Source organism: Aedes aegypti, chromosome 2, assembly GCF_002204515.2.
Source record: "Aedes aegypti strain LVP_AGWG chromosome 2, AaegL5.0 Primary Assembly, whole genome shotgun sequence".
NCBI classification, from domain to species: Eukaryota; Metazoa; Arthropoda; class Insecta; order Diptera; family Culicidae; genus Aedes; species Aedes aegypti.
Window position 1 is genome coordinate 285,774,810 of NC_035108.1, and position 17,631 is coordinate 285,792,440.

Genomic DNA, 17,631 nt, shown 5'->3' on the forward strand with positions numbered 1-17,631 from the left:
CATCCAAACCAACATCACGGGCAGGTAAATAATGATTCTTTCTTCCACATAGCATTGTTAAATAACATGAAAATCCATTCAAATGCTCAGAAACAACGAGCTACACACATGGTTACCAATGGCTTTTAGGGCGAGATCAGAAGTTATGCGAGAAATCTAAATAAATACAAATGAAATGGTGTTTGTATGTCACGAGATAGCTTGAGAATGCGTCAACGGATTTTCCTCATTCATTCACTGTTGGATTCGACAGGGAATGCGACGTGTTCGTGCTTAAAAAAGCAAGAAAATTCTCTTGAAAAGTCGAAAATACAAAAACAGCCTACTTGATGGCAAGACGAAATTTTCAGAGACCACTTGGTCGGCGTTAAGTCAGAGTGGACCAAGTGACATTTTTCACATTTTGAGAAAAATGGGCTTAAAGTCTACCGCTTTGTTATTTTTCAACTTGGTCGGCGTTAAGTCAGAGAGGACCAAGTACAAAACTTGGAAAAATTGGATTATTCTCTCATTAGATGCGAAATTACCTTACCTCCGTTTCACTTTGACCAGATTTGATGAATGCTGTGTCAAAAAGTATCAAAAAGCAATCAACTGATTCATTATTGTATTTCTTGGAGTCGATTTGAGAGTCCTATAGAAGTTTTTGGTAGTTCTATGGCGTGTGTATGGAATGTGCTAGACCACACTTATTGGACCAGTATATTTCGGTCGGTACTCAAGATTTTCACTTGGTCCATTCTGACTGAACACATATTTAAATATTTGTGGTCTTCAATGCCCTGACCCTGCAAACCGTAATGCCACGGATTTCGGTATTGACAAATGGATTATTGAAGAATTTACGATACTGGTGTCGAAAAGTCTTGATAATCTGTTTATCTTAAAGATATGCACCCAGTTTGACCATGCAAGCACAAAATGATTTCTATTTTCCTAGAAATTGTTCAGTCAGAGTGAACCAACTCACTGAACGGTGGTCTTTAGTTCAGTCAGAGTGGACCAAGTACACATAGTCCATCACAAAATCGTTCTATCAGAGGTTTGGATTATGATTTTTCATGATTATTACTTCACAATATATTATTTGAAAGTAACACAAAGATGTGTAGAAATATTGAACCAGAATTTAAACGAGTTCAAAAATTAAAGAGCGTTAGACTTTAAACCCATTTTCTTCAAAATATGAAAAATGTCACTTGGTCCACTCTGACTTAACGCCGACCACTTGTAAAAATGTTGGTTCAATATTTTTACACATCTTTGTGTTACTTTCAAGCAATATAATGTGAAGTGATAATCATGAAAAATCATGATCGAAACCTCTGATAGAACGATATTTTGATGTACTATATGTACTTGGTCCAATCTGACTGAACAATTTCTAGGAAAATAACAATCATTTAATGCATGGTCAAACTAGGTGCATATCTCTAAGATAAACAGATAATCAAGACCTTTCGACACCAATATCGTAAATTCTTCAATAATCCATATCATCAATCCAGAAATCAGTGGCATCACGATAGCTTCAAAATGAAGGTTTTGCAGGGTCAGGGCATTGAAGTTCAGAAATATTCAAATATGCGTTCAGTCAGAGTGAACCAAGTGAAAATCTTGAGTACCGATCGAAATATACCGGTCCAATGAACGGGTTCTAGGACATTTCATACACACGCCATAGAACTACCATAAAATTTCTATAGGACTCCGAAATTGATTCTAAAAATTCAATAATCAATCAGTTTATTGCTTTTCAACACTTGGTCCGCTCTGTCTGCACAGAAATTGTTGCAATTTCTGATCACCCATCCAAATATGGTAAATGGTCAAAAATCAAAATCAAATGCATCGAATTTTTATTTATGAATTTCTAATGATGGATGAGTAGAATAATCATTCGATGTCGAAAAATCCTACAAAACTCATAAAATGTTTTTTCATTTCCTTGCATTCCTCAGCGAGTTGATCATTTTAGCTGTTATGGTAATAAGCTGGACTGACTGCATGCTTTTATCGCTTCTATTGATCATCCAAAGTAAATATATTATTGCTGTTTGCATTTGAGGTGCAAATCTTGAATAAATGTCCCACAAATGCGGTAACACAAACTAATCAAAGGACTCCTAGCAACGGTTATCCAAATCACCGCTGACCTAGATAGAAAAACCTATCTTTGACATCGCATTTCTTGTGGAAAATCTTACCGCGTTTGGTGTTCCCGCATTTGATATTTGCGTTTCAAATGCACACAGCAATACATATCTCTTTCCGAGATGAGCCAGCCTCGGGCTGCAAATCTCGTTAATAAAGATAATAATAATAATACGTATCTCTCGCAGTCTACAGTATTCATCAAATCTAATCAAAGTGAAAAGGAGGTAAGGTAATTTCGCATATATTGAAAGAATAATCCAATTTTCCCAAGTTTTGTACTTGGTCCCCTCTGACTTAAAGCCGACCACTTATTCATAATAATTGTGATTGTTGCGACGAAATAACACCTCTGCAGAATTCTGGCACCGCAATGTGTTATCCTTCCTAGAAACCCTTCAGAAAATCCTAACTACGCCAATGGAACTCAGGAAAACTCTCGTCTAGGAAATGTGTTTATATCACATTCTGATTGATTGGTTGACTTTTTATTATGGGGAAATTCAGCCCGAGGCTGGTTCATCCCCGTATCACATTCTGAATTTTGCTGTAAATTCCATATGTTATTAGGCCTAAAATATAACAATATAACAATAAGTTATTCATTATGACAACGGAGTTGGTCTATTTTTAATGGTATGACGCCTCTTATATTTTCTTCCATTTCAGATCGTTTTTACATTGCATCGAAACTTGTTCGGTCTGGAATCGCGTAACAGCCGTCAAAATACAACCAACATATTTGTGGAAGGGTAAGTTAAATGAAATTAAAATTTCACAACATTCAGCGTAAAAAAAACTTGCTTCCTCGTATAGCAAATGAACTGGAGACAAATCGGGAATAAAGACAAAACCAACCGCACAGAATTCCTTCACTCGAAAATTGAATAAATCGGCCTCATCTGTCCTCCCTGTCAGGCCACTCGCATGGTTCCACCAGATTCGGCGTACGGACGGAACACCACTCCTATCGGAAAACCAGTTTCGACCCGATGAGAGGAGGCTCTGAGATGGTGACATGTTGCTGCCAGATCAAACGTACGAACAGGCCAACAACCATCATCAGGACTACTTACGGCGATCATATGATGAATTCAACCGAATCATCGATCTGAAAGAAATCGATGTCAAGCGGCTGCACCGCAACATTTTCGACAGCGACAACGCGGACGAGTTTGTGGTGCTGACGAATAATGAGATGAAATTTTGTCAGGCCAGTCGAAGTGGTAGCAGCAGCTTGCCCAGCGGACTTGGAATTAGTGGGCCTGGATCGAGTGGAGGCAGCGGCAAGAGTCCAGGCAAGGAAGACACCGACAGTGCTATTTGGAGCACCAGAGAACAATTGAAAGGCAAGAATGACAATGGCGAAATTGTATCGTCGAATGTGGTAACGAGTCTTGACGGATCGGGAACTGGAAAGAGTGGAGTCAACGGAAGGAACCGAGGTACAGAACGGAGGCGTCAACGCTCAACGAGACGACCGAACGACAGCAGTAGCAGTAGTTTGAGTAGCGATATCCAAACGGACGTTGGCAGCGACGAAGATGTGGAAAAAGGTCCGTTCAACGTCCGGCGGGGCGGGGATGAACTGGGGAATGATTACGACAAGACGTCGGATTTCTTCAACAACATTCCGGAGTTTCAAGGTGAATCGCTGGGTCCGTTCAGTTTGAAAAACAAGAACGATTTGAACATCCGAACCAACATAGATATCCTGCGTGCCTGCGAGTTGTTTCTGATGCGCAACCGTATCCGGCCGGACTTTTTCTGCAAGTACAAAACAACCGTCAAGTGAGTGTCCGTTCCGCGGTACAGGGTGTGTCGATAAAAATTTACAAGCTTCCCTGGGTTACCCACTGGGGATTACATACAAATTATTGTAATAAGGTAATAGTGGTTTCAGTGTATATCTTGTTGCAAACATCCTTTCATAAAATTAATAACATTGTTCTGCTGCTCCATTTCCAAGTTATAAATTGATATGTTTGATTCAATAATACACGTTTAATCAAATTTCAATTGTTTTTCCTTGGATTAAGCCGAAAAATACATTTTCTTTCAGTTTTGGAGATTTTGTCACACCTCTTGGCTTAAACTTAAATTTTGGGTGTATTTTGTTTTCTGTGACCCCTCCGAAATGTCAGATAGGAACAATCCCATTGTTAAAACGAAAACCCCCTATGCAGAGTTGCTCGATGTCACTATCAATGCTTTGAATTTGTTGATTTGTACAGGCCGACTGCGATACAAATCGGATCATTCCATATCACATCAACATCATGCTGTCTACTCCATCACCAGTGCATTGATGGCGATAGACTATGGATATCACTGATGGGTTAAGTTTAGCTTTAAATTAAGCACATAAAATGGCAATTTATCAGTAAGATATTTTCGACAGTGTTGCAGATAGATTGAAACTATGTGTTGGTCACTGAAAAACATTAATAGCATGGATAATGACCACGTGATCACTCATTCTGCAGTGATTTTGATCTAGAGTGCGATGTCGCATCACTGCTGTTGGTTGTCAAATCAAAGTGATATTGATAGCTCGCAAGTGATATTGATAGTTTTAGACCATCAGCCATCAGCTGATATGATTGATATTAAGCAACTCTGCCCCTATGGCGTTTTTGTCGACTAAGTGAACGTCAACAATGATCAAAAGTGTCAATGACGAGTTACTAAGCCTCAACAAATGTATTTATGGGAATATAACAATTCATATAGGCATTCAAAAATAACTGTCACGATATTCTTTACTTTTATCAACACACCTTTTATCGCAGTGCATTTTGGGCTTATGAGATCTAATTAATCGCTTGTCTGTCGCTTTTAGTGCCTCCGTTTCGGCGCCTCCTTCGTTTCCGCTATCCGGCTCGAGGACGCCCGTCGAAAGCATCATTCGTAAGCCAAAAAGCGTGTCTCCACCAATGCAGCGGCCGCCATCCTCGCATCGTACGAATCCAGGTTCAAACCCGGCCAAAACCAATGCGGCAATCAATGCACTTTACAGCGTGCCGAACCGAGCCGGCAAGAGGAGACGATTTATTGCCGCTTCAAACACAGGTAAGTGACGATGGCGCTGAACGGTGGCGGATTGGTGAAGATAAATGTTTCAGTGGATATGAGTGATATTTCATTTGTGAGTTGGGGTCACCAATATAGACATGACATCTGGAAGTGCCGTGTTTAAAATTATCAGAAATTGCATTGATTTCTATATTTCTATGAGACTACAGAATCTTGTTTATAATCTCCATTGAATTCCAGTCGGAATTTTATATAGTTATTCTTGCTATTGCTTATTCGTTTCATATCTTTTGTTGATTCCTATAAATTTTCCTCATGTCATCGTTTTATGATCAATTGATCAATTTTTGATTACCCCTTAGGTCCCCGACTAATGCCAATGCATTTTCAAACATCTGCCGTTTCATACATTTCTATTCGATTCTTTTGAAATAACTCTCAATTGACTTACAAAAGGTTTAAGTTACTTTTCATATATGGAATATGCAGAATTCGTAACCGTGCCGGAGATATTCCGGATTCTACTGGGCTCACGGCAGTGCCAACTATGAGAAATGTGATAGTTTTTTTATCTGCACAGGTTCCGTCATGGCCTCTTTGGGGATATTTCTGTTCTATAGCCAAAACATGCTGTGTAACGTCTCAATCTTCGTGAATTCGAATTGAATTCAAAATTGAAGATTGAAGCGCCGCACTGTATGTTTCCGCTATGAAACGGGTAAGCAACCTAGGAGGCCCCGACGGAACCTGTACCAAGTGCCTATGATTGGCCACATCTGTTAGTACATTTCGCATAAAGTCGTTTTGCATAAGGATGTTTGGCATAATGGACGTTTCTCATAAAGCAGTTTCATACAAGAATAGGTAGCATTTCAAAGAAGGCATATAATTCTCGTTATGCCAAACGTCCTTATGCCAAATGGCCTTATGCGAAACGTTTTTATGCGAAACGGGCCACCCCCCTGCAGGCTGACAAAAGAGGCCCTGACGGAATCGGCAACTGTGTTCAGGAACAATCCATTTATTCAAATTATGTTCATATGACCACAAAGTTGTTATGTTGAAAATAAAAACAAGATAATAAAAAAACACTAATACAGCTGGCTTTAACGTTAAAAAAATACAATGTTGAGCAACGTATCCCGTATGAAAAGCCTACGCTGCTATTATTCTAAACACAACATTCTATATGACTCTTTATTTTCAAAACATGTAGTATATCTTCGGAGTGAGTATCTTGTAATCGTCTAATCTAAAATATTTTGTCTAGAGTTGAAAGACCACTCATCAAAAATTATAACAACCATAAATCCCTACAGAAAAATAAATAAAAAAATATCAATTTGCATTGTTTTTCTATCACCCTCTCTAACAAAATAGAAAATAAAGTACTTCGAAAAACACACATCACCGAACTCGACAATGCTGCACGGAAGCTATCTCAGGCAACCGTCCTCATCATCAGTTCATCAGCTGCTACAATCATTGTAATGATTATTGAACGTCTTAAGTTTATCCGTACCTAAGAGCGTTACTTACTATACTTTTAATGGGGCGCAACGTCCTTCATGACATGACCTTGCCACAATGTTACGCCAACAAACTAGGTCCATAGCTGCTTGTCTACAGTTTACCGATCACCCCACACTTCCAAGTTCCTGCTCCACTTGATCAAACCACCGAGCTCGTTGCGCCCCTCTTCGTCTTGTACCGGCTCGATTCGAGATGAACACCATTTTATAGGGATTGTTTTCCAGCATTCTCACAACGTCCCATGCCCATCGTACCTCTCCAGCATTGGCGAATTTCTGGATACTGGGTTAGCCGTTGATTTGTGCAACTTTGGAGTTCATTGTTCTCCTCCGGACGCCGTTCTCACATACTCCACCAAAGATCGTCCTTAGCAAACATCGTTCAAAAACTCCTAGTGCTTGAAGGTCCTTTTCGAGCATTGTCCACGTCTAATGGCCATAGAGGACTAATGGTCTTATCAGCTTCTTGTATAATACATGGTACACTTGGTACGGAGGAGAAATTTACCAGACCCCAAGTAAACACAACCTCGTATAAGAAAGCGCATATTAGTACAAATGTGGAGGCGATATACGCACAAGCGCCATTAGGCTGCATGCAAAATGTACGTATATCGCCTCCACATTTATACTCTTATATCCTATTATTTACGATCACGTGTTTACTGGGCCAGGTCTTGTGGAGTCCATACTAAGCACGATTTCCAACAATGATACGTCTTCGAATTTCTGTGCGGCAGTTGTTATCCGACGTTACCCATGATCATTCATCCGACCCCGAATTGTTCAAATACCCCGAATTCATCCACCATCTCGAACTAATCTCTGTCGATTATCAAATGCCTGCGAATGTGAGCTCTATCGCACTCGGTTCCTCCAGCCTGCAGATATTTCGTCTTCGACGTATTTATCCAATACGTTCTGTTTCTCGGTTCTGCCTGGTATAGTGCTCAGCAATCACCTGTAACATTCTTCCGACGATGTCCACGTCGTCAGCTAAACAGATGAACTGTCTGAATTTATTGAAGATTGATCGTGACTAGCATGTTAATGCTCGCCCGTTTCATAACACCTTCTAGCGCAATATTGAACAGGAGGCAGGAAAGACCATCGCCTTGTTGAAGTATTTGCGTATTTAAAACGGATCCAATATCGCACATGATATCTTCACACAGCACTAAGCACTATCCATCGTTGCCTTGATCAGTCTAGTAAGTTTCCCGGGAAAACCGTTCTCCTCAATTATTTTCCATATCTCTTCGCGGGATGGTATCTTAGGCCGCGGTCGGCCGCTTTAAAAGAGGATCTGCCGCAACCAGGCTTGGGAACTGTGACCACAATTTACCACAGTTCATCGATCTGCCAGTCAACCAAAACACAAAGCAGCAGCAGCATCAATACCATCAGGCGTTGCGCTGCCAACGGTTCACACACTGCTTGAATGTTTTTGTCTCTCCTCTATGATCGTTTTCGGGCAGCCATTCCGAGGTGAATGATTGAAATAAATGTTAAATAATTCAATCGCTAGTATTTTGCTTGTGTTTTCAACTAACTGAAATCTATTAGCTCTAACAGCAAGAGCACAATCATTCCGATGCGATACATATAAACAAGTTCAATTTCATGCTGCCTTTATCGAGCAAAAATTCAAAACCCCGAAAACCGCAAAAATCGAGTCACCACTGTGCTGGAGTCATTTCGCATTCGGGTTTGAAAAACGTTGGGAAGAAGAAGATTACAGTTTTGAAGAGCCGTGGCATTTTTTTTTGTTTTGAACGGTCATGGTTTGCTTTGGAATTTGATGGTCGTGGTTGTTTTTTTTTCTTCTGATTTTTACAAGGGGGAAATCTGCAAACAGATCCCCTGAGAGGGTAACTCAGGGAATGCGGGGATGATGCACCAACGACGACCCGCTCAAACCAGCCTATGCACTGTGCTCGAGCAATTCTTTTAAAATTGCTCAAATGGTGTACAGTGAACCCGACATGACCCTTGGACTCAGACCATTATCTCCCCGGAACCACCTTACGGTATTCCTACGAGGAGGGACCAGTGCATATAGCACAATACGTGTAGCAGAAGTAGCCTAGGCAAACTGCTTCTCCTAGCCGACTTCAACAGTGTTACAAGGGACCAGCCTCGGCAGGGCTAATCCTCTGCGGCCAACTCTTGGTCGGCGCGCCATAGGCGCTGCAATTCTAAAATAATGTGAGTGACAGCCGTAGTTATTGCATTCCAGCACTCGGCATCCGTACGCATTCTCTCTATTATATTGTCGGGGGACGTGTCCCCTCCGCATGTAGTGAGCATGCGACCTCTCACAACAATGAAAATGGGGCAATCGAAAACGACATGCTCCGCTGTTTCCTCCACACCAGCACACTCAGAATCTCCTGCGTGCCCGAACCTATGCAGGTACTGTCTATAGCAACCATGCCCTGACAGAAACGTCACTTCCCCATGGTTTCTACTATACCAATCTGACACATTTGGTATTAGCCGATGGATCCATCTACCCTTAGTGGAGTTATCCCATTCCTGCTGCCAGCTTCTGAGCGTTTCCTCTTTACACGTGTCGTGGACTCCTCTGGTACCCCTTTGGTTGAAGCATTGAACATCTTCCTTGAAGATGAGCCCGACGGGCGTCATCCCGGCTATGATGCACACGGCCTCTTTAGATACCGTCCGGTATGCACTTGCTACTCTTAAGCACATTGTCCTGTACGTGCTTTCCAACCGCTTTAGGTTTCTGCTCGTTCTAAGTGCATTTTACCAGAATGGTCCTCCATACCTTAGTATGGAGCGCCACGCTTGCCAGTAGCTTGCGTTTGCTGGAAATTACAGCAGAGATGTTAAACATCATCCTCGAAAGCGCCGCTACAGCCGTAGATACCCTTTTACAGGCATATTCAACGTGGCTAGCGAAGCTGAGCTTGTCATCGATCATTACCCCAAGATGCCTAAGGGTTCGCTTGGACTCTATGGTGCCATCATCAACCGAGATAAGCGCCCGTCGCTCTGACTTGCGGTTGTTGACCACTACCACCTCAGTCTCGTGACGGGCCAGTCCTAGTTTCCTAGACTTCATCCATGCCTCAATTATGGAGATGGAGTGCGCTGCTGTCAACTCTACTTCCTCCATCGATTCACCATAGACCACTAGGGTGATATCCTCGGCAAAGCCAACAATCTTAACACCCGTCGGAAGGGGCATCCTCAGTACGTCTTCGAACATCGCATTCCATAGCAGCGGGCAGGCCCAGGATTGAACCTTGAGGTAGTCCCGCGGTAATTCGAACGCTTTTCTGCCCCTCCTCTGTGTCATACAGTAGAATTCTACCATCAAAATAGCTTTCTAGAAGCTTACACAACTGCACCGGTACCATGAGACGGTAAAGTGCGTGTGCTATTGCTTCCCAGCTTGCGCTGTTGAACGCATTCTTCACATCCAGAGTGACAACCGCGCAGTCACGGATGCCACTCCTTTTATGCTCGATTGCCACCTCAGCTGTCTAAACGACCGACTGGATGGCGTCTAGAGTAGATTTACCTTTTCTGAATCCAAACTGGTTGTTGGACAGGCCGTCCGCACTCTCCGTATACGGTACTAGCCTGTTGAGAATCAACCTCTCCAATAACTTGCCCGTCGTATCTAATAGACAGATAGGTCTATACGCCGATGAGTCACCTGCACAGTTAAAAATAATGAAGATTACACGTCATGTAAACTTCATTTATGCGATGTAAACAGGACGTCATGTAAATTTAAGTCTGAAATCATGTAAAAATGTGCTATATGTCATGTAATCACACAGGATCTTGCTGGATTACATGATATATAATTGAAGTTCACATGACATATCATGTAAATATCCATGATATTCCACGCTCCAATCATGTGCATTATATGTCTCAGGAATTTACACGTTTCGTTCGAGCTGTATGGTGGTATCCCCGCCTTTGGTAGTAGCACCAATTTCTGCCGCTTCCATACATCTGGGAAGATTCCTTGATCAATGCAGCGTTGCATCGTGGTTCTGAACATTTCTGGATCCGCGTTCACTGCCGCTTTTAAGGCAGCATTCGAGATACCATCGGGTCCCGGTGTTTTGTTTGACGCGAATGATTTCACGACTTCTGCCAGCTCTTCGTTCGTCACTCTTGCAACTTCTCTTTCATCTGCCGCATACGGCGCTGGAAGCCATGGGCTTATGTGATTGTACGGGAAGAGTACATCGATTATCGATCGCAGCAACTCGGGTGACTTCTCTTGGGGCGCTATGGCACCTTTGATCTTAGCCATTACCACTCTGTAGGCGTCACCCATGGACTAGAATTGACACTCTCGCATAGACTATCAAAGCATGCCCGTTTTCGACTCTTAATTTCCTTTTTGAGAGCCAACTTTGCCTCTCTCAATGCGTTCCTCTCTTTATGCTTCTGTGCGTGCGCGTTGCATTCTTCGTCTAGCTACAGTACTTTTCCCATCCCTGGCTGGAAGTTGGTACTACGCATGACCATGTTCTTGGAGGTGGCGAAATCAATCAGTCTAAGGCCGTTTTCGTTCGTAAGCTGGTGAGCTCTGAACTTCCCTGTAATCGGTCTGGATTCCTTCTCCTGGCCAGCCTGAGCGTTGGAATATCCGATAACCGAATTTAGTACTATACCACTAAACAGATCGAAGTTTTATTATCTCCGTTAACGATTTTGACATCACTGCTTGTCCTATTGTCACAGCTCTGGTAGATGTTATAACCATCTCCATACGTATGTACCGTCGACCCTTTTCAGCAAACCTCCTACAGCGCTACGATGTTGAACTTGCGGATCCTCAATAAGTCGAAAAGAATGCAGGTACTTCCCAAAAAATTGAGAGACTTACAGTTCCACGATCCGAGTTTCCAATCGTTAGTTCATTAGTCAGCGATGATAAATAATTAACTAACGCAATTTCGTGAAACCGCAGACTGAAAATCCCGAAATAGGTACTGTGCAGATTTTTAAAATAAATGCTGTGTGAATCAGTTTGAGTATTTCCTTTGGCCAACATCTATAATAGGTCAAAGCTAGATACACTTACAAAATTGTAAAACATGAAAGGTAATAGAAACAGAATGACATTAGAAAAATATCGCATGTTGTATTAAACTGCTTACAGATTACCAAATGCTGCAAATGTTAACCATCAACTATAAACAAGACACAAGTAAAGTATCGACCGATTTGGCCAGCTTGGAATCAAATGAAATGAAAAATGATATTCTACTTCCATCCCAACGCGTGAAACCGTTGACTTAAAATCGCTTCTGTATCGCTTCCACTAGCCACCAAATGAACGCAGATGCCTTACAAATAATTTTTCATATTTGTATTCCTAAACGCTGATGATTTGCGCTTTTTTAGTCGAAACCGAATTAACAAATTATGCGCCAGAAGCAATGAAACGCACGATCAACTTGTCCGATTTGCTTTTCTCGGGGAAGCACTTCGGGGTCCGTCTCGTTCATCTGTGGTCCCCGCCCTAATGGATACTAGGCAGCCCGCCAGCAGCATCAACACTAAGGTGATCCATTTTTGTGCTAGAGAAATCAAACCATAAAAATCATCAGTTACCTTAAGCCCGTTCCACTCAGGGGAAATTCCGAATTTCAGTTTTCCTGGGTATAACTTGTTTGTTTCTAAACTGAAAGACTTCCGGTTTGTTGCAGTCTCTTCTACTTTGATTGTCGAATTTTGAAATGAATCATGAGGAAATGCATAGACTACAGTGCTATATGTGGTCGCAAATGTAGTTGTATCTTTTTACCCATATATTTAGTCGATTTTCTCCAAACAAACTTCAAGCTTGTAGGCCCTCTTAGATTTGAAGGATTCTGCTCAAATTTCCGCAGTAGCTTCTGGGAGTCAAAATGGATAAGTTTTGGGGGTATAACAACTCATGTTTTTTCCAGGATATTTTCGTACATGAAATTTCCTTGACTTTCCTGGGCATAATGTATCATTCTACCTGTTACACGACATACGAATGCAAAAATGGCAACTTTGACAAAGAAAGCTCTCAGTTAATAAGTGTGGACGTGTTCATTGAACACTAAACTGAGAAGGATGCTCTGTCCCAGTGAGGACGTAATGCCAAGAAGAAGAGTTCCTACTCATGATTTCTGTAGTATAATCATTATGGGTCACCCTAATCAGCACCTTCATAGTTCGGCTGATACGCTTCAGCACAAAGAAGAGTGATGATAATTTAAAAAGTAAAAAGTATTAACAGTTTTCTCGCAGGTCATCATTTCTTTCGTCCACGCGTGTTAAGCTCTGCTGGCTATTTTCGGATACAATTCTCTCATAATTTGGCCCACCATGTTTTCGGAGGGGTGGTGGAGTCGCTGTATGTTTTTTTTTTCTTGACCGAAGTCGCTCATTAGAATTCGTGTTAGGGGGACTGGGGGTAGTTTGCCCACGTTAAGGAGAACAGCGATTTTAGATGTGAAAAACATTATTTTATGCACTTTTTTAACTATGGTCGGATAGATAAATATGTTTTCTACCAAATAGTAGAAACGGCTATCCATTTTAACTTTTCTGGGGTTTAGAAATTAATTTTTAAAAATTGCTTGCTTAACTGCATATGTATTGTTTTGCGGGGTAAAACGCCCCGCTTGACTTCGGCGTTAGCCATGCTGTAAACGAACGCACACAATCATGCTTGTTTATGTGCTGCATACATCCGGGCGTTTGTTCAGATGTTATTGTTCAATAATAGTATACATGCTGAAGCGAAAAATGTACATTTGTAAGGCTCCAATTTTTGCGTAACTTCAACGTGGCATTACGTTTGGTAGAATTTGAATTCCAACGGCTGTTTTGGTGTTATGAAATAGGGGTGGGCGTTTTGCCCCCAGAGTTGATTAAAGTTTAGGTCCTTCAATAAGCTTTTTGAGGGCAAATTTAACATATGTTTTGGGCGTAATACAAACTACGACAGTGCACAAGTTGGCTCTCAGCAATAGTTTCAGAAATTTGGTTATTTATCGACCTAAAAAATGAAATTGAAAATCGCACAAAATTGCAACGAAAACAGCGAAAAACGTTTTTATACGATTTTATCGATTTGGTTGCGAAAAACACATAAACACATATTAGAAGAAGCATTTTTATCCATTTTCTATGATCTAGGGTGAAAAAAAGCATTCTAAAATACATCGTTCGTCCAAATCGATGGTGGCGCGTTTTGCCCCCTATGGGCATATTACCCCCAGTTCCCCTACGTTGGAAACATGATCTTTGCGCGATCTTGGTCCCGTGCCACCGCCACCGCCTTCCGCCGCCAGTCAAACTGGTCCGAGTGGCGAAAGAGTGAGAGGGCGACGAAGTTATCATTTTAATTCAATTTTGATTAACATAAGTATGTTGGTGTGATTAAAATTTATGAATCTTTGAGTTGGAAGACAGTGATGGAAGAGAAGCACGAAAATGAAATGCGATTCGGAAATATGCGATTATTATGGGAAACTTGTCAGAATAGATTAACAAATCAAATAATTGGAGAGGTTTTTGTGGGAAATTTTTGGTAAAGGTCTTCATGGATCGCTGGGCGGCAAAATTTTAAACCAACTAGCTCAAATAATGATAATCTTTTACTCAACCAACAACTTTGCCGAAAAAAACATCTTTCTAAATGATTAGTATCTTGGAATATATGCAAACTAAAAGTGTCATGCTAACTAGCGCCACCAGGTGGCAAAACCACGAATTTCTTGGCTAAAATAATGATAGCACCCAAATTACTTTAAAGCTTTGACGACGTTTTCAGTCTTTCTAAGTGGTTTAGCTTCTGAAATATTCGCAAAACACAAATTTTCACTGGCACCACCTGGTAGCAAAGTCGTCGTCTATTGTCCTCTACAAAAATTATGAACACAGATCTCGATAGATATTTTTACTGTTAACCATTATTTTTGCTAAATTTTGTGCAATATCGTTTGTTTTGAAAGTTGAGATGGGAAAAAAGTGGTCCTTTCAGTTGATTACAAAAGTTTACAGCAGCATCACAAATTATTGTCTATAAATTTAAGCGTGCTTGGAAGACGTGTGTGAATAAATCCTGCTGATATTGGACGGACTGAAGCAAGACTGTGATGATGGGCGTGCGAAGCTATAAATAATCGTCCCGTCAGTTAATTGACGTGTGCGCGGCCGTCATTATCAGTATCGCTAATAATGATCTTTTCATCACTTTCACGGTTTCGTTCATCTGATCGACGACAAGTTTAACGTGATTTTTCAAATTAAAAATTTCTTCGCGAAATGGGATCTACTTTGGGGTTTGTTTGTTTATAGTCATAATGTACGAAAGGAAGGCCTCAATTTTTAGTCGAGTTGTTAGCGTCCACGTCTACAAAGCAACGCCGTGCTGAAGGTGTCTGTATTCGATTCCCTGTCGATCCAGGATCTTTTCGCAATTGATATTTTGTTGACTTCCCTGGAAATAAAGAATCATCGTACCTGCCACACGACATACGCATGTGAAAATGGCTATCCTGGCGAAAAAGGCTCTCAGTTAATAACTAGAAGTGCTCATTCAACACTAAGTTGAGAGGCAGGCTTTGTCCCAGTGAGGACGTAACAAAAGTTCGAAAATAATTTGCATGGTGTGCATTTTCCTTCATTGGATAAATGATTTTCGACCTATTGCCTTTGACCTTTTGTCTTCCGATCTTTTGTCTTTCGACCCTCTGTCTTTTCGACCTTTTGTCACAGATTCACATGAAGTATATATAATGTCTTCTGACAAGTAAGATTCCTTGAAGTTAGACCATGAAGCAAATGAATCTATGATATTTGGTCGAAAGACATTTGGTCGAATGACGTTTAGTCGAATCACATTTGGTCGAAAGTACATTTGGTCGAACGGACATTTCGTAGGAAGGATAGGGGTCGAATAGTGTGGAAACAAAGTTTTACGTTTAGTCTGACTATCGTCGAGTGCAACATTTTGTCGCCAATACAAGAGTGATTGAATAATTGAAAATGTACCGTAAAACGGGGTAACTTTGATAATCCGGGTAACTTTGATAGTGCGAGACCCACAACATATTAAACGAAAAAAACGAAGTTTCTGTCAACCAGTTAAGAAAAGCGAATGCAATAGTAAAGAGTATTAGTATGACACTTCATGTCAAAGCTATTTTCGTTGGAATCAAGTGCATTTGAGGATTTATATGCAAATTTTAAAAATTTACTAGATTTTAGCGTTTTTGCACCGCTTACAAACAATGTGTTCTACGATCACTATTTGATAAAGTCATAATGAATTCGTCACTTATACATGACAGCCTAGTTATAGTAGAACATAAATTCGGTCTCAAATCTCTTAGCGAAATCCATTTTTACAAACTGGGACCATTTTTGTAATCTAAGTCAGAAATTTCCATATAGCGTTAAACGCCTAGAGGTATGTAACGCCCTATTAATGTTCCGTATTTCAATAAATTTTGTTCGATTATCAAAGTTACCCCAAAACAGAAAACCGACTTTCGATTATATGAAAAATAATATATCACATACAGAATAAATCTTTTGGCAATCTATCAAGTGCAATCGTTAGCTAGAATGTCAGTACTTGTTTTAAAAATATAAAATGTAATTCTTTGAAACAGCGTGCATAAATATTGAAGTTTTCTTCCAAAAAACTATCAAAGTTACCCCGTTTTACGGTACCAACCATTTTACGAACAATCTATACTGCCCATAACTGCATAGGGAAAGTGTACCAGTTATGGCCATAGTGGTTCCCTATTTGGCCATATGTACAATTCCGAAAACTTTCACATTTTTTATCTCATCGAATGTTTTAACATCTAGTTAAACAGTATATCTAACTGCTGAACTACTCAAAACCACACGTATGGCGAAATAGGGAACCACTATGGCCATAACTGGTACACCTACCCTATTTGTAACATTCGACAAAAGTAGGCATTGAGTAAATAGAGTACCATGTGTGCATTTTATGGCAGTGTAGGAAGAAACCAAAATTTTGAAAAATTACCAAGAACTCAAAAGTTATTATTTGGGGCCGAAATTGTGTACAGCTAATATCGCATACTGGGTGAATGGTCAGAAAATAATTCTGATAGAAATTTCATTGCTATTACATTACAAGGCTCACGAATAATATCAATGTTACTGTTATCCGGTTATTATTACCAATGTGACAAAACAACTTGGTATTTTTTCGAATTTTCTAGAACAATCTCACAGATTTCAGTAAGGTGATCGAAAGTGTTTATCATTTGGTGATTCCCCACGGTATTAACTCGAAATTGCCAAAAATGTCGAATGTGACAAATATGCAGTTATGGGCAGTATATGCGATTAGCAAAATTTTGTTATTTAATTTGATGGACGATCTCCCAACATATTGATCAACCAGTTGCGTTCTGACATTTTCTGCTGCTTTTTAGTTCAGGCATGTTCTGCAATTCGAGATAAGCTCTAACTTCGAGATAAGCTTAGCTTCGAGATCTTAGATGGAAGCAAGCCAACTTTTGTCGCCTCAGTCAACTAGTCTACCCTTACTCGATACATACAATTGACATAATTTTCATTTTTAATAATTCAAAGCTTCTACTGCAAACTCCGTTATTTACCCGAGGTCATCAACACTGTCAGCAAAGCCACATATTTGCTTGAGGAATTAACAATAAGCCAATTGGCCATAATTAGAGTTACCGACACCTAACATTCACTTCGCCATAAACGTTTTACTTAAAGAAATTTTTTCCTGCCGCTCTAATTCTGATTTTCGAATTCAAGATTTTACCCAAGTCCGTCTAGAGCTAAATATTTCAGCCACTGGAGCTAAATATTTCAACCAAAACTCCTTATAAAAAGTTCATTTGAATAA

General features: G+C 40.5%; 1 protein-coding gene across 1 annotated transcript; it reads left to right on the top strand.

The window, feature by feature from the left end:
• The first annotated feature begins 2,778 nt into the window (after window positions 1-2,778).
• LOC110676629 lies at window positions 2,779-5,409 on the top strand. Its single transcript, XM_021845263.1, has 3 exons — window positions 2,779-2,906; window positions 2,971-3,945; window positions 4,997-5,409. The coding sequence occupies exons 2-3, from the start codon at window positions 3,173-3,175 to the stop codon at window positions 5,232-5,234; spliced, it is 1,011 nt and encodes a 336-aa protein (XP_021700955.1). The 5' UTR covers window positions 2,779-2,906; window positions 2,971-3,172; the 3' UTR covers window positions 5,235-5,409.
• Window positions 5,410-17,631: the final 12,222 nt, after the last annotated feature.

What these genes read in the sequence shown, in the direction of transcription:
- LOC110676629 (XM_021845263.1), top strand. Translation starts at nt 3,173, where the DNA reads ATGTTGCTGCCAGATCAAACGTACGAACAGGCCAACAACCATCATCAG. An exon ending in AAGTACAAAACAACCGTCAA is followed by an intron (nt 3,946 to 4,996) that starts GTGAGTGTCCGT and finishes TGTCGCTTTTAG; the next exon opens with TGCCTCCGTTTCGGCGCCTC.